This window comes from Acinonyx jubatus, chromosome C2 (genome assembly GCF_027475565.1).
Source record: "Acinonyx jubatus isolate Ajub_Pintada_27869175 chromosome C2, VMU_Ajub_asm_v1.0, whole genome shotgun sequence".
Classification (NCBI taxonomy): domain Eukaryota; kingdom Metazoa; phylum Chordata; class Mammalia; order Carnivora; family Felidae; genus Acinonyx; species Acinonyx jubatus.
In genome coordinates this window covers 147,082,837-147,109,524 of record NC_069384.1, presented here as the reverse complement: position 1 = coordinate 147,109,524, position 26,688 = coordinate 147,082,837, and the positions used below count along the sequence as shown (strand labels likewise).

The 26,688-nt window shown below is 40.8% G+C and overlaps 1 protein-coding gene across 15 annotated transcripts in view; it reads right to left on the bottom strand.

Moving 5' to 3' along the window:
- Positions 1-26,688, bottom strand: part of ULK4 (unc-51 like kinase 4) — a 571,462-nt gene that overhangs the window by 529,082 nt on the left and 15,692 nt on the right. For 14 of the 15 annotated variants that reach the window (XR_008298071.1, XM_053221605.1, XM_053221617.1 and 11 more), the window contains exons 6-16: positions 25,571-25,672; positions 24,893-24,976; positions 23,035-23,110; positions 19,139-19,231; positions 17,005-17,117; positions 16,779-16,848; positions 14,579-14,675; positions 9,934-10,038; positions 6,826-6,886; positions 4,600-4,781; positions 3,674-3,720 (exon numbers count right to left, since the gene is read on the bottom strand). Coding sequence is in view for 14 of the 15 variants with exons in the window: in XM_053221605.1 (XP_053077580.1) it covers positions 3,674-3,720; positions 4,600-4,781; positions 6,826-6,886; positions 9,934-10,038; positions 14,579-14,675; positions 16,779-16,848; positions 17,005-17,117; positions 19,139-19,231; positions 23,035-23,110; positions 24,893-24,976; positions 25,571-25,672 (1,030 nt within the window). In the remaining variant the exon portion in view is untranslated. The remainder of the gene's footprint in view (positions 1-3,673; positions 3,721-4,599; positions 4,782-6,825; positions 6,887-9,933; positions 10,039-14,578; positions 14,676-16,778; positions 16,849-17,004; positions 17,118-19,138; positions 19,232-23,034; positions 23,111-24,892; positions 24,977-25,570; positions 25,673-26,688) is intronic. The other variant, XM_053221616.1, reaches the window with a different exon arrangement.

Below are 26,688 nucleotides of genomic sequence, written 5' to 3'. Positions count from 1 at the left end.
AGTCATATAATCTGATAAGGGGTTAATATCCAGAATATATAAAGAACTCTTATTAATCAACAACACACAACAACCCAATTAGAAAATAGGCAAAGGAGGGGCACCAGGGTGGCTCAGTCAGTTAAGCATCCGTCTCTGCATTTTGGTTCAGGTCGTGATCTCATGGCTTGTGAGTTCGAGCCTGCACTGGGCTCCGTGCTATGATCCTCTCTCCTCTCTCTCTGCCCCTCCCCCCGCTCACAGATGTGCTCTGTCTCTCAGAATAAGCTTAAAAGAAAAAAAAAGAAAAGAAAAAGAAAATAGGCAAAGGACATGAACAGACTTTTCTCCAAAGAAGACAAACAAATGGCCAATAAGTCGTGAAAAGATGCCCAACATTACTAGTCATTAACAAAATGCAAATCAAAACTATAATGACAGCTTCACACTCATTAGGATAGCTACTATTAAAAAAAAAATTGATGAAGAGGACGTGGAGAAAATTGAACCCTTGTGCACCGCTGGAGGGAATGTAAATTAGTACAGCTGCTGTGGAAAACAGTAGGATATTTACTCAATAAATGAAAAGACAGAATTACCAAATAATCCAATAATTCCATTCCTAGGTATATACCCAAAATAACTGAAAGCAGGGACTCTAACAGATTATTTGTACCCCATGTTCACAGCAGCATTATTTGCAATAGTACAAGGCAGAAGCAACCCAAATGTCCATCAACAGATGCAAACAAACAAAATGTGGCATAAACATATATTGGATGTTAATCAACATTAAAAAGGAATGGCATTTTGACACGTGCTAAACATGGCTGAACTCCGAAAACGTTAAGATAAGGGAATTAAGCCAGGTACAAAGAGACAATAGAAGATCCCACTTATATTACACACAGAACAGGCAAATTCATAACGAGTATTAGAGAGGTTACCAGAACTAGGAGGGGAAAGGGGAGTTACTGTTCGATGAGTAATGGCTTCCGTTTGGGATGATGAAAAAGTTCTGGGAATAGTGGTGATAGTCGCACAACGTTGTAAATGTACTTAATACCACTGAATTGCACACTAAAGATACACTAAAATGGTAAATTTCACATTACGTGTATTATGCACATTCCCAGTTAATCTAGTCTCTTAATTACAATATTATGTATTATTATGTGTGTATCATATTCCTTGGTAAAGTTTATTGGCAAAGGATACAAAATTTCATAATTATCCACTGTTGAAAGTTATTTTTTTTATTTAAGTTTATTTATTTTGAGTAAGACAGAGTATGCAGAGGAGGGGGAGGGGGAGGGAGAGAGAGAGAAAATCCCAAGCAGGCTCCACACTGTCTGTGCAGAGCCCGATGCACGGTCTGAACTCATGAACCACAAGAACACAACCTGAGCCAAAACCAAGAGTCGGACACTTAAACAGACACACTCAGGCACCCCTCCGCTTTTGAAAAGTCTAACAAAAGAGCATTTTTATACACACCAAGTGGGAATGCATGTTGATACGGTGTTTGTAAAGAATGTTTAAGCAATTTATCAGAAGTCACAAAACTATTTATTGCCTTCTACTCATTCCTTCTAAGAATCTGCCATAAGGGGAAAAAGAGAAAACAAACATGCACCAACAGTTAAGCACAAAAATGTTCATCAGCATATTATTTGCAGTGTTATAGTATCATCCAAAAATAGGGAACAGGGCAAATCAAATGATTAGGCACTCATAGCAGACAAGAAAAGGCATACCTTGAAAAAAAAAATCTTAAATATTTAATGACACTAAAACATTATGTCAAAAGGGGAAGAGAAACCAAATTCTGTGTTATTCTGTTTTGTTTTCCTATATGCTAAAAAAAAGCCAAGGAATAAACATACCCGTTTCAACAGTGATGGTCAATCCCCCAGCTAAGGACCCTACATGCTATTAAGGTGATACGACCTGGGTCAGAGAAGGCCTCACTGAAGGAACTGGCGTCTGAATGCACAAAGACAATAAATGAAGGTTCCAAGCAGGGGATGTGTCTACCTTAGTTTTTATCATTTTCCTCAAACACAAGCTGTTTTACAATTAAGCTTCAAGCTAAAAAATAGGGGGAAACAACAGTACTTGGAAAAGATTAAAAAAGGTTTTGTTTCCCCCCAACAACAGAAGTCAGCAGGGGGCACCCCAGTCAAGAATGTAAGTTGTGGGGCGCCTGGGTGGCGCAGTCGGTTAAGCGTCCGACTTCAGCCGGGTCACGATCTCGCGGTGCGTGAGTTCGAGCCCCGCATCGGGCTCTGGGCTGATGGCTCGGAGCCTGGAGCCTGCTTCCGATTCTGTGTCTCCCTCTCTCTCTGCCCCTCCCCCGTTCATGCTCTGTCTCTCTCTGTCCCAAAAATAAAAAAAAAATAAAAAAAAATAAAAGAATGTAAGTTGTAGCTAAAGTGCTCGGTTTTGTTGGCTTTTCAGTGAGCACGCCGCAAACCTTCTCAAAGTTTTACACACTCAAAAAAGCCTAAAAATCCTAGTTGCAATGCTAGGTTTTACCTTGGGAAAGTGACCCTAGAAGGTGCATAACAAAAATTATCCAAAAAAGGATTTTGTGAATACCTCGTTTCCCGCACATTTTGCCAGCAAAGGATAATTGCTATCTCACCATCATTACCACGTTGCACAAAACCTTTCACCTTCATGTCTTCATGTGCTTCTCTAACAGGAAGATAAACAGGCTTGATAATATCAAATACAACCACTGCAGCCTCCACACTCCAACATTTACTACCTACCCAGGAAGAATCAGGCACTATGCAAGGCATTTCATATATTTATCTCATTCCGTTTTTTTAAGCTTCTTTCTTTTGAGAGAGACAGAGACAGAGAGAGACAGAATCCCAAGCAGGCTCCACGCTGTCAGTGTGTAGCCCGACGTGGGGCGTGATCCCACGATCCATGACATCATGACCTGAGCTGAAATCAAGATGCTTAACCCACTCAGCCACCCAGGCACCCCTCAAAATTCAGTTAACAAGAATCTATGAGGTAGATATGCTATCCCCATTTTACAGCTGAGGAAACTGAGGCTCAGCACTTATGGCAGTTGCCCAGGGGGCAGATCTGTGATCCACACCCAGGTCTGTGAATCGGAAACCCATGCGACTGCATCACCCCACACAGACTCTTCACAAAGTAGAGACTCAGAAAAAAGTAATCATCTGGCCAGGTCTCCCTGGCAACTGGAAACCAGAGCCTTCCAACACTTTACCTAATGGTATGCTGTCTGCATACTAAACAAGTATATCATACACTTCTATCAGGGGTTTACAGAGCATAATACCATTAGATTTTAAATAACATCATAAGGGAGTCAGGCATTACGCCAGAGAAAGATGCAGTGGCAAGGGAAAACTCCGCAGCAAGAACTAAAACAGGGATCAAAAGTAAAGTATCTGATCAAGAATACGCCAAAGAGTAACAGTAACAAAGTTTCCAGGTATAGTTTATAGAATCCTAGGGTTGGAGTGTAAGGCCTATTCCGAAATCTTTTTAAATTTACAGTTGGGATGCCTATAGAAATTGCCAAGGATTCACAGTAATGATTACTCCAGTACGTAAGTACTTAGGACCATGTGCTTTTGATAAACATGTATGTTGTAATGACTTACAATAACGAAGAATAATTTACTTAAATATAAATGTTACTTACATATCCCAGTTTGGAGCTATTCGCAAATGCTGGATTAGTAACTGGAACTAGAATAAAAGAATAAAACAAGATGTACATTTCCTTCATGAAATAACACAGAAAGTGACTAAGTTAAATCAGACCTGTATACAATTGAAATGTGAATCCTGCATTAGGAGATAATCAATTACTCAGGAAGATGCAAAAGCACTGAACACACAAGATAAAAATAAACACTAAGAACATTACTTTGTTTCTCCTACCCAGTTACATTCCATAAACGTGCCCCCATGCCCGCGTTGCTCCCAAACACACACCAAGCACCAAACAAGTAACCTCAATACTATCTTGGAAGCAAACAAATTTAAATTTTTTCAAGCCAGTTCCCAATGCCCCAATGCCCCAGACCACTGTAACCCCTTTCTGAGGAAGACTTCAAAAGCTCTACCAAATTCCTGTGGTTTTACCGATGGCCAAGACAGTCCGAGAAAATATTTGCAGGGGAAAAAGAAAGAAAAGCCTTAGAGACTCTGGGTCTCCTATCAGAGTGATATCAGAAATCTCGGGAGTTTGCCAGGTCAACCGAGGAAAGCAGGCCTTGTTCCACATGGGCAGCTCATTCTGGCAGCTGATGACAAGGTCTAATGTCTTAAGATTTCAGATATGAAAAATATCTTACAATTATTACAAGTTAAAATAAAACGCAAGCCAGAGTATAACAAAAGAAAAAGTTCAAGATCACGGTCTACTCAACTTCTTTCGGATCTAACGACTGGACAAAATTCTGGCAAACCTATAATCTTGATAAATCTTTTTTTTTTTCACTGCACCTAAATCAAGTGAGTATTTTAGCACTGTTGTTTTAATCTTAATAGAAATACGAAAGCTACACGCCAAAGGCAGGCTGCCAGGACCACGAAAGGAGACTTCACAACTGAGCTACCCACCAGAGGTGAATGGAGGAGGCGCGTGGCCACCTCGTGGTGTCCAGTCACGACACACAAATAGCAAAGGAGGTTCAGCTTGGCTCGCGAGGCCCCCGTGCTCTTCTCAGTGGAGTCGATCTGTGAGCACACCTGCTGCAAAAAGTCATTCCAATCTTGGTCTTTTAGAAATGCTAATTTATCCACTGGAGAGGAAAGAACAAATTAAAAGTGGGTATCAGGTAAAAAAAAAAAATTGCTGAAAACACTACAAGAGAAATAAAAAACGGAACGCAGAATTTCAGCAGCTGAGGACAAAGGCAATCATAAATTTACAATGTCAAAACCATAAAGTCCGGGGTGCCTGGGTGGCTCAGTCGGTTAAGCATCCGACTTCAGCTCAGGTCATGATCTCGCGGACTGTGAGTTCAAGCCCCGCGTCAGGCTCTGTGCTGACCGCTCAGAGCCTGGAGCCTGTTTCAGATTCTGTGTCTCCCTCTCTCTCTGACCCTCCCCCCGTTCATGCTCGGTCTCTGTCTCAAAAATAAACAAACGTTAAAAAAAAAAAAAAAAAATTAAAAAAAAAAAAACCATAAAGTCCTCCAAAGAGGACACTACTTTTATTTATTCTTCTAGGTTCCTCTCCTTTTCTACCCATGGACCCTTTTTCTCTATGTGAATGGAAAACCACCTTTAAAAGATGCCCAAAGGAGAATCATCCTGCAACCGAGATTTTAACAAAATACTCAAGAAAGTTGTATTACAAAAAAGCAAGTGATGGGGCGCCTGGGTGGCGCAGTCGGTTAAGCGTCCGACTTCAGCCAGGTCACGATCTCGCGGTGCGTGAGTTCGAGCCCCGCGTCAGGCTCTGGGCTGATGGCTCAGAGCCTGGAGCCTGTTTCCGATTCTGTGTCTCCCTCTCTCTCTGCCCCTCCCCCGTTCATGCTCTGTCTCTCTCTGTCCCAAAAATAAATAAACGTTGAAAAAAAAAATTTTTTTTTTAAAAAAAGCAAGTGATAGCCTTCGTATAAATAAAGCGATCTAGCCATAAAATGTTGGAAAAGCTAAGAATTGTGCAGTTGTTAAAAAGTTCCAATGAAATGACTGTTAAACGTAACAGGTTAATACAGTAGTTGAAATCCTCTGGGAGATCCAAGCCCAAACCACATACAAACAGAAAACAAAAATGGGCAACAAGATGCCATCCAAAATGACCACAGTTTTGGCTAATTTCCATCTTTGAATAAAATAAGCAGTAATAATAATTTCCTAAAATAACTCAGAGTAAAGAGGAAAAGGGAAGGAATATTATTTTGAAATAATACTCCTCTAAGGTTGGCTCTATTTGGCACTGTATATTTAAATTCAAATGTTTTATTTTGAATTTACTTTGATTTGATATGAAATCCTGGATTATACTCCAGCGATGATGAAGAATGTTTTTCTAGATCTAGTTTACCAGCTTAAAATAGATTTTATCATACAAAATACATCAAAGTTTAAGGTGTAAATGAATTTCTGATGCTCACCCCACATAAGACTTCCCATTAGGTGAAAGGAAACCGAACCCATCTTCTTTGAGTATCTTCATTCCCACAGCCTCCCCACAAAAGTAAACCATCTGACCCCATTGTCAACCCCCTAGAGTAGAGTCTCAATTCTTCGTTGTGGTCTCCGACCCTCTGTACCCACAAGAATACCATAAATGTTGGAAATCCAATGGGCTCTACGAGAGGGAAGGGCAAGAGAAGGGCCCGCACAGCTTTACAGGAACGTTCACTTCCACAGGGGTACAGGGCAGCCCAGACTCAGCTTGGCACGGTCAAAGGATGGCACAAATGGATTACAGGTTGTTTGCAATGCACACAGCACTACCCCAAGAATATAGCCAGTTGGCAAGAAAACAGGAATGTAGCTATTCATAAATAAATAACATCTTCCATTTGCTTTAAAAAAGCAGGCCGGGGGGGGGGGGGGGGGAGCGCGCTGAGTGGCTCTGACTCTTGGGTTTCAGCTCAGGTCATGATCTCACGGTTTGTGCATTCAAGCCCCACATTGGGCTTCTCGATGATGGTACGGAGCCTGCTTGGGATTCTCTCTCTCTCCTGTCTCTCTCTGCCCCTCCCCTGTTCACATGCTCTGTCTCGGTCTCTAAATAAACTTAAAAAAAAACTCCATTTGCTGTTAGAGGTCTTATTTATACCTGTCTGCCAAGAGTCTATGTGTTTGACAAGCGCCTTGTAATCCTACCTGAATATGCTGGTAGATGCAGTATCTTTGCATCAAATTTAATTGGCGGTTGTTTCATTATCTGTGGTTGGAAAAAAGAAAAAAAACCTTTTAAAGATGCCTTTTGAGACATATCGGTCTCCTGACATAACTCCAATTATCAGGTTATAAATCAAGGAAGACAGAAAAGAACACTACAAAACCTGTCACCACAAAGAAAAAGAATTCAACAGTACCCTTTCTAATTAAAATATGGAAACACTGGGGCACCCGGGTGGCTCAGTCGGTTAAGCATCCGACTTCAGCTCAGGTCACGATCTCGCGGTCCGTGAGTTCGAGCCCCGCATCGGGCTCTGGGCTGACAGCTCAGAGCCTGGAGCCTGCTTCCGATTCTGTGTCTCCCTCTCTCTCTGCCCCCCCCCCCATTCATGTTCTGTCTCTCTCTGTCCCCAAAATAAATATAAATTAAAAAAAAATTTTTTTTAAAATATGCAAACACCAACACACAAAACACCATAAGCACTTGTTTATAAAAACAAGATCATTTTGAGGCACCTGGCTGACTCAGTCAGTAGACCATGAGACTTTTGATCTTGAGATCAGGAGTTCCAGCCCCACAACGAGGGCAGAGTTTACTTTAAATAAACAAAGTTTTGTGGAAAAAGAAGCACTTTATCTTGGCTTACTCTTAAGCTCATCAACCTCTAGGTAGAAATTTAGTCATTCAGGGGCACCTGGGTGGGTGGCTCAGTCGGCTAAGCATCCGACTCTCGGTTTTGGCTCAGGTCATGATCTCACAGTTTCCTGAGTTCAAGCCCCACGTGGAGCTCTGCGCTGACAGTGTGGAGCCTGCTTGGAGGTCTCTCTCTCCCCCCTCTCTCTCTGCCCCTCCCTGCTCACGCAGTCTTGGTCTCTCTCAAAATAAATTAACTTAAAAAAGAAAAAAAAGAAAGAAAGAAATTTAGTCATTCAACAAATATTTACTGGGTACCTGTAAGGGTGAGGCACTATGCTAAGTGCTAAGGGGGATACAAATATATAAGAGACATGATCCTACAGTCAGAGAGCGGATACTCTGGGAAGATAAACATGTTAAATGTCAAAAAAAAAAAAAAAATTCAACAATGCAAAACGGGCAGGACGTAATTATAGACAGAACATTTCACAGGAATTTTTCTAACACATTAGAGAATGCAGCAAGCACTTTAGGCTGACAAGGCTTATGGAAGAACCAGAAGGAGGGCTCAGGTTTTAAAGAATAAGAATTTCATGGTTGAATTCGAGAACACACTATTCCAGGAAGATGTAATCAGCATGAATAGGAAAGTACACAATTTTTTTTTAAGAAACTGGAAAAATGGGTAGTTAGATCCATGAGTTTGGAACAGCCAGGGTACTTTCACCTCGACAGTTTTAATTTAAAAATTCAACCGTCATTTCTATATCTAACATCTCCAAAACCTCTTTATAGAGCATTTTAAAAAGCTTTGCTGGTGGTTTTCTTGCCAAAAATGCATAACCTCCTCCATGTTAATCATGAGAAACACTTGGAAAAACCCAGGTTGAGGGACAGCCTACAAAATACCTGGTAAGTACTCTTTAAATATGAAAGCCACGAAGGCCAAGGAAAAACTAAGAAATTACAAGGCCATGAAAGACAAGGACAGAAGGTAACAGAAAAAGGCCTAACAGCAAAGTGGAACAAGAGAGCCTAGAAGAGAAAAAGGACATCAGTGGTACAGGTGGTAAAATTCAAATAAATTCGGTAATTTAGTTAACACCGTACCAATGTTAGTTCCCGGCTTTGCTAACCATACTATGGTCCCATGAGATGCTAACATCAGAGAAAGTTGGGTAAAAAGTACACGAGACTTCTATTTTTGAACCTTTTCTGTATACCTAAAATTAGAAGTTTAAAAAAAATTTTTGACTAAGGCTGCCCCAAAACAAGTAAGTATGGTTAGAAAAAGAAATAAAGAAACAGAACCTTGTCAAAACACATTACAAACTGTTCTTAGAAGGTCCACTGGGAAAATGACCCATTTCACATTAAATCTGGCATGATATACAGTTACTCTGCCAGATAGCTGAACTCATAAAAAGAATTAGCTCCATTATGAAAAATAGCTGGGTAATCTGTATTAAATGTTGTCTACCTCGTAGATAAATATGCATCCAATTACCCATTTGTTCTTTCTTATTTTTGAGAGAGAGAGAGAGAGAGAGAATGCGAGTGGGGGAGGGAGAAAGAGTGAGGGAAACACAGAATCCAAAGCAGGTTCCAGACTCCCAGCTGTCAGCACAGAGCCCGACACAGGGCTCGAACTCACGAACCATAAGATCATGCATGACCTGAGCCAAAGTTGGCCACTTACCAATTGAGCCACCCAAGCACCCCAGAACCCATTTGTTCTACATTACAGTAATGTTCCCCAAAGAAATGGGGGGAAATGGTCATAAATCAAAACAGAAAAAGACATTTTAAAAAGAAAATTAAAATATAGAATAGGTAATACAGAGGGACTGAGAAGTTGATTTTTTTTCTTAAGAATACTCATCATCCCCTGGCGATACAGAGGTATATTCCAAGAGACGTGAAGCAACAAAAATCACGCCGGGTATGAAGTGCACCGTGAACCATGACTCCCCAAGCCCCCAGTGTCTCCCCGCCATCTGGCCTGCATCCCTGAGCACCCGCTAGTCTCTTTATGACCTGCCCACCCACCCCAGCAGGGGGAGCAATGCTCACTCACATCTGCCTTCCTAACACAACCAAGACTAGAGTGGTTGGAGAAATTCATTCGACAATGTATAGAGAAACGAAAGGAATGAGGACTAAGGTCTGAGGTCTAGAAGCCCATGGACTGAGGGGAGGCAGAGCCGATGCAGAAGAGGAAGAAATTCAGCACTCAGTGAAGGGTCAAGTAACACAGGAAGAGGAGAGGGTCACACACAGGGTGGGCGTCAGAAGTGTAGACGTGTGGCACACATGAAATAAAAGGAGACATGAGGAACAGCAAAGAAAAGAAAGCCAACAGTATCTGGAATGAAGATATCACCAGGATTTCAGCCCTCTAAATAAAGTCTAAATAAAGCTCAGCCCTCAGCTGTTAGGGCATCTTTCCCCACCTTTGGGTTGTCGATAATTGGGGTGATGACAAGATCAGAGTCTGTGTAGATAAGCTCTCTCATCTGGGATTCCAGGTCCTGCTGACTCAGGTGTTCACTTGCAATCTGAAATAAGAACAAAAATGAGGCTTTGTTTCTGTGACTTACTGCAGAGCTTTTAAGAGCTGGGCTAATAAGACCCTGAGTAAGACACCACTGGAAGGGTCACCTGTATCTATGGACCTCAGGTTGCTATTCAAAACACTTCCAGAGACCGTCTTCTTTGATCTTCACAAAAATCCTCAGTTCTATGCATCATCATTCTCATGGTTACAGAAGGAAAAAACAAAGGTCAAAGTAACCGATTTGTTCACATTTACCACAAAGGCTGGTTAGTTAGGACCAGAAAACAGATCTTCTATAGTTTGATGTTTCAGCTACAATGAGGCAAACTTGTTTTTCAATTACCAGGATGGTTTTTATCATTCATCCACTCGACACTCACCAATTTATTCTGCTTTACAAAATATTCAGTATTTTGAATAAAGCTAAAATTACAGCATAAAGGAATTTCAAGATCAAATACTAACCCTCTACCTAAGCATTAAACACCTCCATCTTTATAAAAGCTAAAGTGGACAGGGGCGCCTGGGTGGCTCAGTCAGTTGAGCGTCCGGCTTCAGCTCAGATCATGACCTCACGGTTCCCGAGTTTGAGTCCTGCATCGGGCTCTGTGCTCACAGCTTGGAGCCTGGAGCCTGCTTCAGATTCTGTGTGTCTCTCTCGGCCCCTCCCATGCTCACACTCTCTCTCTCTCTCTCTCTCTCTCAAATATAAACATTAAAAAAAAAAAATGTTTCAAATAATAATAAAAGCTAAAGTAGAGTTAACACATAATGAAAATGAGTGACCATATTTGAGATTTTTCTTTGTGTTCTACTTAAACATAACTCTCATTCCTAGTGTGATGCCACCTGAGGACTTCACATCAGACCAAAAAAAAAAAAAAAAAAAGTGGATTTATGCTTTAACAACTTCCACTGAGGCAGCTCTTCCTGCCCATGGAGCCTATCCCCGTGCTTTAATAAAAACACCTCTTTGCACGGGTGGGGGGCGGGGGGGGGGGGGGGGGGGGGAACTTCCACTGAAACACTGACCAACAAACAGAACAAAACAGAAAAAACAAAACAGTGAAGTGAAAAATGAGGAAATTCTCCAAAACTGAGGCGAGAGCATGACTAAAGGAATAATTAGCTAACTAGGTTCTTGGAAACAAGACCACCCCTTTGCAACTTAGAAAACAGACTTATCAAAAAACACATGAAGAATAAGGAGGAACTTGGTAAAACAAAGAATTTAATGTTTAAAAGCATGGACATTTAAGACAGAAAGATTTCAAAGGAATGTCAACATGAATGAACTAAAAACATTAATATAAGAATTAGTAAGGTAGACCAATTAGAAATGTATATATAAAAATTAATTTCCTGTATATAAATGAAACATAAGCACAGTTAACAGAGTCTAAAAATGAAATACCCACTCACAACAGCAAAATAAAATATAATTCTCAGGAATAAAGTGATCAAACACTGCAATCATAAAATTATGTTCCCTTGTTTGAAAATGAACATGTATGTATAGACTCAGAAATAGAGATATCAAAATATAACCGGTGGTTACACTGGATAATTAAGTTACAAGTAGTTTTCCTTTGTCCTCTTGTACATTTTGCAAGTTTTCTACAATTATAAAGATTTTGTAATTTAATAAAAAAAATCACTTAAAAAATTATACAAGATAAACTCTCATATACTACTTATACAATTACTGCTTGACTATTCTCAATAAAACGATTAAGTGCACTCCTCCACAATAACCATGGCCAGAAGAGACTCAACATCTGTTACATTTCAAAATGCATTTCTGGGGGCACCCGGGTGGTTCAGTTGGTTAAGCATCCAACTCTTGGTAACGGCTCAGGTCATGATCCCAGGTCGTGGGATCAAGCTCTGTGTTGGACTCAGCACTGAGCATGGGGTCTGCTTAGGATTCTCTCCCTCTTCTTCCTCCACCACTTCCCTACTCACACTCTCGCTCTAAAAATAAATAAATAAAATGCATTTTTACTGTTACACAATTTTCCCTCACATATAACTAACATACAAACGGATCCTAAAATTCACATGGAAATGCAAGGGACCCAGAGTAGCCAAAACAACCTTGAAAAAGGACAAAGTTGGAAGAATCATACCCCCTAACTTCAAAACTTACTAAAAAGCTACCGTGATCAAGAGTAGCCAGTTAGTTACTATGCGACCAGCATGAAGAAAGATGCAGAGATCAACAGAACAGAGAGTCCAGAAATAAACCTCACCTTTACGGCCAACTGATAGTCAACAAGAACGCCAGGACAATGAACTGGGAAAGAACAGTCTTTTCAACAAATGGTGCTGAGACAAATGGAAATCCACACGCAAAACAATGAAGCTGAACCCTCTACCTGATGCCGTGTACAAAAATCAACTCAAATGGATTTAAGACCTAAAGAGCTAAGCGCAGACATAAACTTTTGTGACCTTGGAGTAGGCAATGGCTTCTAAATTATGACACCAGAAGCCTAAGCAACAACACACACACAAAAAAAATAATTTGAACTACATCAAAATTAAGAACTTCTGTGCTTCGGGTGCCAGGATGGCTTAGTCAGTTGAGCAGCCGACCCTTATTTCAGGTCACGTAATGATGCCACAGTCATCCCACAGCCTCCATGCTGAGTTATGGAGCCTGCTTGGAGTTCTCTCTCTCCCTCTGCCCCTCTCCCCCACATGTACGTGCTCTTGCTCTCCCTCTCTCTCTCAAAAAATAAATAAATAAAAATAAACACTTCCGTGCTTCAAAGGACACCATTGAAAAACACAATCCACAGGGTGGAAGATTTATAAATCACACACCTAGAATACATAAAGAATTCCTTACAACTCAATAAATGAGCAAAGATTTGAAAAGACATTCTTTCAGGGGCGCCTGGGTGGCTCAGTCGGTTGAGCGTCCGACTTCAGCTCAGGTCATGATCTCACAGTTTGTGGGTTCAAGCCCTGCGTCGGGCTCTGTGCTGACAGCTCAGAGCCTGGAGCCTGCTTCAGATTCTGCGTCTCCTTCTCTCTCTGCCCCTCCCCCGCTCACGCTTTGTCTCACTCTGTTTCTCAAAAATAAATAAAATGTAAAAAAAAAAAAAAAAAAAGAAAAGAAAAGACATTCTTTCAAAGGAGATGTATACAAATGGCCCATAAGCACATGAAAAGATGCTCAATAAAATCAGCCATCAGAAATGCAAATCAAAACTAGGTATAATTTCACACCTCCTCGTCTGGCTATAATGCAGCATTATCCACAATGGCCCGAAGGCTGAAGCAACCCGAGTGGCCAAAGACGGATAAGTGGATAAACCCAACGAAGTATTATTCAGCCTGAAAAGGGAATGGAATTCTGACACACGGTAGACCTTGAACACATCATGCTAAGTGCAACAGGCCAGACACAAAAGGGCTGATTTTGTACGGTTCCACTTATAGGAGACTACCGGGCACAGAGGCAGGAAGTAGAACAGCGGCTGCCCCAGCTGGGAGGAAAGGAGGTGGAGAGCAATTGTTTAGTGGGCACAGCGTCTCAATGTGGGGTGATGAAGCAGTTCTGGAGACGGAGAGTGAGGACGGTGGCACAAAAATGGGAATGTACTTAACATCACAGAACTGTACAACTAAAAAACAGTTAAATGGTAAGTTCTACGCAACATGTATTTTACCACAATTAGGAAAAAAGACAGTAACTAGTTTCGTTAGAGATGGGTAAAAACTGGAAGCCTCACATGCCACTAGTGAGAATGTAAAACGGTCCAGCTGCCTTGAAAACCAGTCTGGCAGTTCTTTGGAAGGTTTAACAGGCACACAATGCCACAATTACACTCCTGCAGGTATAAGGCGAAATTCAACGCAGGCCCACTCAAAAAGCTGTACGCAAACATTCACAGCAGCATTGTTCACAACAGCCAAAAGGTGGAAACACAACCCAAATGCCCACCAACTGATGAATGGAAGAATGTGGTACATACAACCAATTATCTGGCAATAAAAAGGAACACAGTACTGATATACTGTGTTATGTGAAAAAAGCCAGTCACAAAAAAGGACCTATTGTGTTATTTCATTCATTTGCAACGTCCAGAAGAGACAAATTTATCAAGAGAGCAAGATTAGTGGCTGCCTAGGGTGAGAGGGAAGGGAAACGGAGGGGACGGGAGTGACTGCGAACAGGGATGGCATTTCCCTGTGGGAGGCGAGTGTTCTCAGAATGACTGAGGTGGTGGCTACGTGACTGGGAATATGCACAAAGCCCCCGACCCATACACTCTAAGTGGTGAATTAAATGGGATGTCGATCAGATGTTACTGAGGCTGTTACCAAAAAAATAACTATGAAACAATGCTCTCGTAGGAGTACTTACCAGAAAAAGAGTGATAAAGAAGGTGACTTAATTGCAAATTTTGTCATTACGATCATAGTTTGGACATCAACTTGGAACTATTCTTCTGAGTCTCCATACCTTATGCTAAGAAAGAAGGAAAGAAAAGCAAGGAAAAGGAAAGAAAGATTCCATCCCTGCTCACCTTGGTCAAAGGAGAAGCCTTCTGTGGTGAATGTTGAGTCCTATCCTCACCAGGACTTAGTCCGACCGCACTGCTAGTTCTCGGAGTTGGGCGAGAACTGGAAAATACATACCGGTCAACATTATTCAGAGTGCAGAAACTCTATCCTGTTTACTATTATCTGGGAAAAAACACATCTCACGATAAAATGGTAGAATGTCAAGATTCTGGGTGATCTCATAAATTTAAACTCTAATTTCTGTTTATACAACACCTTTTTTGCAAATATTTCTAGTTTCCTGGCTAATTTATTATTTATTTATAGCACCTATGCTATATACAGTATTTTCTATTTTAACCAGAAACCTCAAAACATTGATTTTTTTTTTTTTTTTTTTTTTTTTTAGTAGGCCCAATGCAGGGCCTGAACTCACGACCCCAAGATCAAGACCGGAGCTGAGATGAAGAGTCAGATGCCCAACTGACTAAGCTACTCAGACACTCTTGATTTTATTTTTTAAATGTCTGCTTGTATCAGCAGGATTAACATAGTAATATAGATCAGACAGTCTACAAAGGATGGAAAATATTTACAATTCTATTTCAGAAAATGTTTGATATGGAAAATCATCTTAGTATCTATTTAAGATAAGGAACAAGTTATAATCTGCATCTATGTTTAATGATTCCTCCCATACTTAAAAATTCTGGTCAGGGGCACCTGGGTGGCTCAGTCAATTAAGAATCTGACTTCAGTTTAGGTCATGATATCACAGTTCATAAGTTCGAGCCCCGCATCCGGATCTGTGCTGATGGCTCAGGGCCTGGAGCCTGGTTCAGATTCTGTATCTCCCTCTCTCTGCCCTTCTCCTGCTCACACTCTGCATGTGTCCCTCTTTCTCTCAAAAATAAACAAACATTACGAAATTAAAGAATGCTGGTCATACTCTGTGGGTAACTCCATTCCTCCTGGGTCTCTGATTTGGAGTTTTTCACATATTAAGAAATTTTTCCACTGAGATCATTAGGGTATTTTTTTTATGTTTATATTTGTTTATATTTTTTTACATTTATGTCTCTTTCACTCATCTGTTTTTAGTCATTCGTTAAACAAGTAGTTTAACTCACGAAATATGCCAAAGATTGTACAAAGTTTTTTAAAAAACTGAATTAATGCCTAGAATGTATATAGATAAATTCAATATACTTTATATTTCCATAGGGTAAAACAAGTCAGGAAATTTTAGTTCATTTTATAACCCGTCATTAAATAAAACTATTTATGTATAGGACCAAAACTATAAATACAACACTTGACGTTTACATGTTAAAATTTTAAATACATTGCTCTTAATTATATTAAAATGCCATTCTGTTCTCTTTAAAATTACTTCAATGATTACAGTATTAAAAAACATTATTTAAGTCTCCACATAAAACAACATTTAACATGGCATGCCTGGGTGGCTCAATCGATTAAGCATCCAACTTGGGCTTAGGTCACGATCTCATGGTTTGTGAGTTTGAGCCCCACATCGGGCTCTCTGCTGTCAGCACAGAACTGCTTCAGATCCTCTGCTCCCCCTCTTCTGTCTCTTGAAAATAAACATTTTTCTAAAAATTTTTTATATAAAAAAATTTAACAAAAACACAACCTGTTCTTTCCTCAAGGTATTCAATAAAGAAGCTTGACTGCTGAAATCTCACATTTAATTCTATTTGAAGGGCAAGTAAAAATGGGGAGGTTTTAACCCTTATAAATAGGAAAGACAGGTGGTTTGGTTAAAACCTTTTTTAAATTTTTTTTTAACGTTTATTATTTTTGAGAGACAGACAAAGCACGAGCCGGCAGAGGAACAGAGAGAGGGAGACACTGAATCCCAAGCAGGCTCCAGGCCCTGAGCTGTCAGCACAGAGCCCGACGCGAGGCTCGAACCCACGAACTCTGAGATCATGACCTGAGCCTAAGTCAGATGCTTAACCAATTGAGCCACCCAGGCACCCCTGGTTTGGTTAAAAACGTTTAAAAATGCACAGCCACATCAACATTCCACTGGCCAGCACTTAACACGAACTTCAAAAGCAGACTGATACGGAATTCGGCATTCACATCCCTGCGCTTTATCTCTGGGGAACACGGTTGGCCAGCAGGACAACAGATGCTTTAAGAAGACCTGACTGTCATCACGCAGGGATTCCTTACTGCTGTCATCTTACAAACCTCAGAAGAAACATGGATTCATTCGGTTGACCCCCAACGGTACTTTTAGGCCGCAACTCAGCTGGATTTTCTGTGGCAGGACAGAAAAAACATTACATGTAAAGAACCAAAAATACCACGAGCAGGGCATGATGCAAGCAGAAATTTAAAGAGAATGGTAGCAAAAACCAGAATTTCTCAGAAACGGCACCCTCAGCGACAAGAACGTGCTCCAGCGAAAGCTCACCTAGTCTGAAAGAGTGACTCAGTCGCTGACCACTCTTGTCTCCCTTGGCTTGTCCACTTGGCTTCAAAACCTCCTTGGAATCCTGGGTCCCAGAATGCTCCATCATTTTTCCGCTGCTCAACAGGAGAAAGCCAACAAAATCAAACTTATTTTTCAGCTTTCTATAGTATTCTGTGTAGAATAAGAGGTCGGAAAAGTTCATGAAATTACACGTACCATCTGGCAAAGCCATGGAGTTAGAGAAGCATGGTCACTGAGTAGCTAAAGTGAGCACTTACTATACGCAAGGCTTTGTACTGTCTATAAATCTTACCAGTGAGAAATAAGTGGCAGATTGGGCAAGTAAACCAGAGCCCCTAAGTTTATAAGTACCAGTAACCTGGCAGTGAACTTCCCTCTTATTTTTCCCCTTCCAGTACTGCCTGGCCTCGACTCCAAGGCACTGAGTACAGACAAAAGAGCCTCTAAGAGAAGCCTTCCATTTCTGTTCTAAGAAACAGGAAAGGGGACCCCTTATAGGTCAGGACACAGGAGATGCCATGGTTTAATTTTTTTTTTCCTTTTTCCATTTTATTCTATTCCTGCTACCAGGTAACCCTGCAGCAGCTAGCTGGGAACAGCAGCAGCTCCTAGCCAGTGGCTCAAACTCACAGAGGGACAGCTTCTGTAGCCAGAGAGTTATGATCTTAAGAACAGGAGGCAAATCCCTGCCCCGTCCTGTTCTTTTTCCTCCTCTCTCACTGTCCTCCTGCCACTTGGCCCCAAACACATCCAGCAAGACACAAAACCTGTAATACACCACAACTAAGTGGGGCTTATTGTGGGACTGCAAGGCTGGCTCAATATTTGAAAACCACAGTCTAAAGAAGAAAAACCACATGATCTTATCAACCGATACAAAAAGGCATCTGACAAAATTCAAAAATCAAATTCAGATTCGAACTGAAGAAGGGCAGCTACATGAACCTCCAACTCATCGTACTTAATGGTGAAAGGCTGAGAGCTTTCATCTCAAAAGGCAGAAACCAGGCAAAGAGGTTCATTTTCATCACTCCTGATTCAGTGCCTTACTGAAAAAGTCCTAGCAAGGGCTATAAGGCAAGAAAAGAAACCAAAGGCATAGAGATTAACAAGGAAGAGGACACACCAAGGTCAGAGGTCTTCTGTGCCTTGCAGACACTGGAGGACCACGACCAGAGCCCCGCTTTCTATGAGTCCCCACAGAGCGAAACACAATGGGAGGAGCGTGGTTGAGTCTCACTGGACCAGAGAAACCCAAGTTTGAGAGAGACCTTAAATATTTAGGAGAGACCTTCTCTATCCAACACGCTGAATTTGCCAAGATGAGAACCAAGAATCACACAACCATTCACCACTGAATAAGCTGACCGGGGCAGGGCAGGGGGTCAATTATCGGGCCCTGATTCGACCACTCCTCACCTTGTTCTTAATGCCATCCCTTTTTTAAGTGTCCTGGGCTAAGACGATTTTATAATAAAAACGAGGTATATTAGTCAGAATGAGACAGGAGCTAGGTTATGCTGTGGTAACCTGCAACCCACAAATCCTTGTGGCTTAGAATGTCCTGTCTCCCTCATGCACACAGCCACTAAAGGCTGGCAAGGAAGCTATGCCCATCACAGTCACTAAAGACCCAGCCCGACAGCAACTCCATTAGGACACTGTCTTCCCAATTACCTCATGAGGAGGAAGCAGTGTGGCCAATCTCATACTGGCTCTTCAAGTGTCTATGCGGAACGAACACACATCACTTGTGTTCCCATTTCATTAACCAAAGCAAGTCACGTGACCATGCCTGACTCAAGGGGGGGGGGAAGGAGATCCCACCATGTGATTGCAAGGTGGGAAGGGAGTTATAGTTGATGAACAGAACTAATGACCACCATACTCGATCACTGACTGGAGAAGAAACAACCGATCGGAAAAACGAGCAAAATCGTGAACACCTAAGGTCATGACTAAACTCTTCAAGCACACTTGAACAAATGCTTGATTTTCTCCTAGTGTGAAAACAGACAAATTTACGTCATTGACGCTGCATTATTAGAACAGTAATCAGTATGGTCACCTGATAACCACGTCCCCCCCACACAAAGGTAAGCTTATACACTACCTGACGATGGAATCCTCAGTGCTCGATTCATGATCTCTCCTAGCAAAAGCATCCTTCCAAAATGAATGCTGCAATAGGCCTGCCCAAGTTAATCTAGACAAAACATAAATGTTAAAATTCTTTTCACATGATTTACCGTGCATAGTTCCCAAGTCATGTCCCAATTACATATATCAGATTTTAGTTTATAAATTTCTCCGTTCAAATGTACCTCCGCAATTCTTTCATACTTTACTTGCATTTTAGTATACAATTAATCTCTTAGCAACACGCAAAAAATAATAATTCTGAAGCCTTAAATGGTACAGAATGAAAGTCTAAAAACTCAGTATTGGTTCATATTGCATGGAGCCTGATGAAAACATTTTGGGTTCTCAAAAGAGTCTATGAAAGGAGCCTATAATTAGCTTAAAATTTTATTTACCATTTTTTAAATTATAGTTACTGTTCCTTCCCCCTCCTCCCCCAGGTGAGAGTGTGATCAGAGGAGGGAGACAGAGAGAGAGAGACAGACAGACAGACAGACAGGGGAACAGAAGATCCAAAGAGGGCTTCTGCGCTGACAACAGCAAGCCCGATGCAGGGCTCAAACTCAAACCCTGAGGTCACAACCCGCGCCCAAGTCACAACCAAGTCAGACGCTCAACCACGTGAGCCACCTAGGTGCCCCATTAGCTTAACATTTTTAAGGAAATAGAACAGATATTATCAATCTATAATTCTATCATCCTTTATTCTACCTACCCTGTTTCATGACTTTCATTTTTGGGACTTCACTTTTAGAATTTCATTCAGAAATAAACAAGAAAATCAACCTCACGATTTTACACAGTCACGCGTCTGTGTAGGAGTCAAATGTTATCCAGCTACTTTGCCCACGTTAAAATGACCTGACGCCGGCTGGGGTGCCCGGGTGGTGCAGTCAGTTGGGCATCGGGCTCCTGATATCAGCTCAGGTCACTATCCCAGGGTCATGGGATCAGGTCCCACGTCTGGTTCCACGTCAGGATCCCCAAGGAGCATGGAGCCTGCTTCGGATTCTCCTTCTCTGCCCCCTCACCACCCCCAGCCTCTGCCCTTTCCCCCCACTGGTGCAGTGTACTCTAAAATAAAAATTTTTTAAAGACTCACTTGCAAAGCATTAATTTTTACTATTAATAGAGTATGCTTCTAGTTATAATCATCAGATTCAGAATAGCTAAACCTGTCTAAAATTTCAAAATAAAGAAAACTGGACTATTCAAAATGCCTATTGAAATAAAAATTACTTTGGGGTGCCTGGGTGGCTCAGTCAGTTAGGCGTCCGACTTCGGCTCAGGTCATGATCTCGCGGTCCGTGAGTTCGAGCCCCGCATCAGGCTCTGTGCTGACAGCTCAGAGCCTGGAGCCTACTTCGGATTCTGTGTCTCCCTCTCTCTCTGCCCCTCCCCCGCTCATGCTCTGTTTCTCTCTGTCTCAAAAATAAATAAAAAACATTAAAAAAAATTTTTTAAATAAAGAAATAAAAATTACTTTGATCAAAATTGAAACAGAAGGTATCTGTAATCACATATAATATCCTTTTTTTACAAAGGGCTCCTAAAAAACACGAACAGAAATAAAAATTGCCAATGAAGCGAAATTTCTTTTTTGTCAGCTTAGCAAAAATGTAGAAGGTCAACAAAGTCTACTGGGAGGGAAGGGGCTCTCTGGAGGTGCTACGCCAGCACACATTCCAAGCAGGTAACAAATGCACCCAATTGTTTCATGTTCTAAGCCTCTGGCCACCAACCCCACTGTCAGGAAACTCCAAGGAGGTGACTGCCTAAAGGAACAATAACAAATACACAGAAGGGTATTTACTGTACCAGTGTACGTGATATTCCAAGTCAAGAAGTACTCTAGGGGCACCTGGGTGGCTCAGTCAGTTAAGCGTCCCACTCTTGATTTCAGCTCAGGTCATGATCTCAGAGTTTGTGAGTTCGAGCCCCTCATCAGGCTCTGTACTGACAATGTGGAGCCTGCTTGAGATTCTCTCTCTCCGTCTCTCTCTACCCCTCCCCTGCTCACTCGCTCACAAAAATAAAGATACATTTAAAAAAAATAAAAACCAAAAGGAAGTACTCTCAGGGTGCCTGGGTGGCTCAATCACTCAGTCAGCTAACCTTCTGACTCTTGATTTGGGCTCAGGTCATGATCTCATGGTTCTTGAGTTTGAGCCCCACGACGGGCTCTGCACTGACACCACTGAGCCTGCCTGGGATTCTCTCTCCTCTTTCTGCCCCTCCCCTGTTTGTGCTTGTGTGCTCTCTCTCGCTGTCAAAAAGTAAATAAAAGGGACAGAAGTGGACAGAACTAGGTTATAGAGCAGTATCATTTATGCAAACAAATATATACAATATAGGGATATAAATATGTGGACATGTGGATACCCATCCTAAATCAAGTAGATGTGTACCCTATCAAAAGGCATCTGAAGACTAGAGCAAAATAACGCTCATCCTGAGAGTATTCCATTGTTAAGCACAAGGGGAATTAGCAATTCCTTCTGCACTTTTTTCTATATTTAACGAAGCTGGAGAATGGGTGATTTCCTATGTTACATTAAATTTACTCTTCATGTTACACCCTGACGCAGAGACCCCAAACACTTGCCTAAACCACCCCTATGCTTCAGATACCTAGTGACAATCTGAGCTAGAAACCAATGTTCTTGTCTGCTAACCCAGGGAGACCCGCTCCGGACTCCTGGCCTGCCTTCTTACAATCCCATGCCACAGTGGCTTCTCATTTGCTGCCATTACTGCAACCCAGAAAATTCAAGTTGTGCCTATTGGCCTCTCACTCGCACTCTCATTGTGACAGGATTATCATAAAAACACATCATATTAAAATACCACTCAGCAGTTATTACATTAACTGTATCTTGACAGTATCATCCCTAGTTCAACAGTGTCAGACAGGCTTAGCCTGAAATCCACAATGGAAAACAACGCCCTTCTTGGACTTAAGAAGTTACAAGAAAATCTGTCAACCAATTAGGCAACTGTTTAATACATTAAAGGAGAAATGGACTTTAAACCTTCCTCATGATTAAAAATCCCTGCAACAGAGATAGACAAACCAGGTTCTTAACTACAGAACACACACTGATGGTTAGGAGAGGAGAGCTCGGTTAACTAGGCGATGGGGATTGGGGATGGCACCTGTCGTGATGAGCACCAGGTAACATACGGAAGTGTTGAATCACTCTCCTGTACACTTAACATTACCTGTTAACTAACTGCAATTAATTTTTTTTAATTTTTTAATGTTTGTTTATTTTTGAGAGAGAGAGAGAGAGAACACAAGCAAGGGAGGGGCAGAGAGAGAAGGAGACAGAGAATCCGAAGCAGGCTCCAGGCTCTGAGCTGTCAGCACAGAGCCCAACATGGGGCTCGAACCCACAAACTGCGAGATCGTGACCTGAGCCGAAGTCAGACGCTTAACCAACTGAGACACCCAGGGGCCCCTAAATTTTTTTTTTCAGACACAGCAAGGGCACAAGTGGGGGGGGGGAGGGAGGGAGGGAGGGAGAGAAGAGGAGAGGGGAGGGAGGGAGAGAGGGGGAATTCAAACAGGATCCACGCTCGGCACAGAGCTTGACACAGGGCTAATCCCATAACCCCAGGATCATGACCCGAGCCGAAATAAACAGTTGGACACTCAACCGACTAAGCCACCCAGGCACCCCTAAAATAAGAACTTAAAAAAAAAAAAAAGCCTGCAAATGGAAAACACTCTTAATGTAAATTCTTATTTTTTTAAAGAGGTAATTTTAAAAGTTCTGTGTATATTAAGAACAGTACTATTTTTAGAAGTACATGAAAGGACAAAAAGATTCTTCTCATTCATATCAAAATACTATCCATACATACCTTTTCTGAGGGTCTTTTTGAAGTAAACCATCAAGCAAATTAATAAAATCTGAAGAAGCTTTAGGAAGAGAAGAATCTATACACAAATTGATCCCCAAAAAGAAAAAAAAAAGTGGTAAGTACATGGATATATGCCGTGCATAAACTTTAGAGTGATACTATTTGAGCACACGTTTAAGAGAACACTGACTCCATTAACAACTATATCCTCCATTTAATGGGGATGAGGAATGGGCATAAAAATAAAAAACATTTTTTCCTAGACCATAAAAAACATCAATCTCAAAAACTAAATTTGGACTAACCTCTACACTTTCTCTTTACTGAATAAGCCTGGCCAGGATCACCAGGCTGGCAAATTGACATCCTTGTCTCAACTTTTAATTATGCCTCATATTCTGAGGCATTCTTAATTTGACCAACTTGGCTTTATAATGTACGGTGTTAAGAATACTTGCAATCCCTCTTTTCTCCCCCTCTCTCTTTTAAAGATTTTTAACAGGAAAATAATGTCACAATATTATGACACTGTCCAATTCCAATAGTCTGTAAATGTTAGTTCTTTTTCAATTAGAATATACCACAAATTATCAGTCTGTGGATACAAGTGGCCCCGAAGACAGTGGACAAAGACATCCAACAGAGGGCACTATTGGGCACGATGGCCACAGTCTGATGAAGATCCCTAATTAAGTGTGGGCCACCAGACGTACCCTGACCAGATCTTTGACACCTGTATTTTCAGATTTCTGTTCCCTGCCTAAAAATCTTTAGATGACAAAACAATAATACTTCTAGTATTCAAAACAAAAACAATAATCCAAAGTCATCATTACAGGAAATAGATTTTGTAGAAATCAACCATTCTTAAGTTAAAGAAAAAGCAAGCAGTTTTGTTTTCTTTTAAGAAGTATAGACTATTTTCAAAGTAACGTTTTGGCTTTTTCATTTAGGATGACCTTTGAAATCTTGAAAGAATTCTGTATTCCCAGTTTTTCCATTAATTAGTTGTAAAAGTTTTCCTCATAAAGTTCTGTTTTCATTTGTGTATCTTAAGATTCACTTTTCTTGTGGTATATACTAAAGTGTTTTCCTATGCTATGTTTGGGCCTTTTGGTTTTTTTTCTTTGTCTTGCCTTAAAATTGTTAGTGGTAGATTGTTATATCAAAATCCATTTGATTAAAGTTCCAATCATTTTAAGACACTACGACTATATCTAGTTTAAAGTCTTTAAAAACTTGTCAGGGGCATCCTGATTCATCGAGGAAAGAGCTGACAAATGCCTGACTTATCCCTATTCGAACACTAAACAGAAATAAATACAAGGAACATGACTACAAAGTAAGTAAATAGTACATTCACAAGAAACGCAAAAGTTTGAGTTTTTAAAATCTTTATACCAGACTTCTGTTGATATAGGAGCACAAAATAATTAAATGAAGGAATCTATTAGTGCTTTTTTTCCATTATCTTAAGAAGGCAAAGGGAATGCTAACATTTCTAAAAATATCAACTTGGGACTATTTATAAAATGTAAATTTGGGGGTTAGGAATCAAAAACAGACTTTGGGTAACAGTGTACATTTATAGTGTCAGACGTAAACTAACTGCATTTATGATAAAAAAAAACAAAAACCTACGTTTTGTTTTTTTAAACGTTTATTTTTGAGAGAGCATGCACACAAGCAGGGAAGAGGCATAGAGAGAGGGAGACAAAGAATTCAAAGCAGGCTCCAGACTCTGAGCTGTCAGCACAGAGTCCAATGTGGGGCTCAAACCGACAAACCATAAGGTCATGATCTGAGCCAAAGTTGGACCCTTAACCAATTGGGCCACCCAGGTGCCCAAAACTCCTACCTTTTGGAACAGGTGGCAAAGGATCTGCATAAAAAATCTTTTCAATTAATTCTGAAAAACTTTCTGAGAAGAATGGAGGTCTTCCTGAAATTACATGAAAAATTGTAAAATTAAACAATAGTTTGCTATTACCAACCTATAATTCTAAATAAATCTCAACTATACATAGTTTAGGACTACACAACTTACAGGAAAAAAATATATATAGCAATAACTACTTATTGAATGCCTGGTACAGATGAGGCACACTGTCTGTATATTTTCCTATTTCTGTAATTCAAAACATATCATCCTAACGAAGATGCTAATTATGTGTGGACCATTATCTAAGGGCTGTATGGGCCAGTGGACACATCTGAACAATTCACAGGCACAGGTACCTTTACAAGAATTTCCACTAATAATCACAGTTTTTAATAAGTAGGCACATGTTAACATTCCAAATGATTATCATGAAAAATACCTGTATGTCAACAGTTCCTTGACGTAGATATCAAAGGTTCTAGGCATATGCCTAGACACTAAGCATACAGGAGGAATACAGAGGGAAGCAAGCCAAAACCAGGATATATAAAAATTTAGAAAAGCTAGTTTTCATGTCTTCCAGGATAAAAACTACAGATTTAATCTTTTTGTGTGTGCCCAGCTCTGATTTAAACTGTACCAGAAAGTAATCACCTGAAAACATTTCATAAAGCAGACAGCCCAAAGACCAGAGGTCACTGGTGATGGAGAAGTCAGTACCCCTTAAAATTTCAGGTGCTGTATATGTAAGAGATCCTGAAAGTATAAAGAACAACTTTGTTAGGCATTTTTAACAATCCCAAAAACAAACCTGCCTACAAAAGACCTGGTAAGGCAAAAAAAAAAAAAAAACAAAACAAAAAAAAATCAAAAAACAAAAACCAGGAAGAAAACACACCTTCATGTACATTTCACCTTTTTTAAAGTTTTCTGATTCTAAGGTTTCATTTACAAGGATACGTAAGAATATAAACAGGTTTGGGAAATCCACTTGAGTTAGAGGTGTGGCACAATTCTGTATGTTCTTTTAAGTTAACAACTTAATCAAAAGAACCTCTGATTATAATATTTTGACTAGAATAGGGTTATACAGCATTAACATCCCAAATTCCCACTGGCTTACCAACAAATGTTTATTTATTACTCAAACTACATGTCAACCACGGGTCAGCCCCTGGGCTCAGACCCTCACAGTCAAAGAGCCAGGCTGAGAGAGGCTACATCTCAAGACATGCCTCCTCCATCACCAAGACAGGGAAAGAATGCACACTGCACACGGGCTCTGAAAACTCCCACCTCCAAGTAACTCACATCACTCCTGCTCACATTTCCTTAGCTTTGGCAGGGAGAAGATACAATCCTACCATGGATCCAAAAGAACAGGAAATATTTCATGATTAGCAATAAGGTGTGCCACATACACTTTATCCTAAGTTTAGTAGAACATGGAAATTGCGGATTCTTAGGGCACTGGGTGGCTCAGTCTAGCGTCCGACTCTTGATTTCGGCTCAGGTTAAGATCTCGCGGTTCGTGAGTTCAAGCCCCACTTCAGGCTCTGCACTGACAGCGAGGACCCTGATTGGGATTTTCTCTCTCTCTCTCTCTCTCTCTCCCCGCCCCCCTCTAAATAAAATGTAAAAAGTAAAATATGTAGCAAATTCTCGAGCTAGCAAGTTCCCTTATTTACTGATGAGAGAAATCAAAAGCTTAGAGGGTTCCCTAACATCCCCCAAGTCACACAGCGGGCCACTTGCAGAACAACCACCAGAAC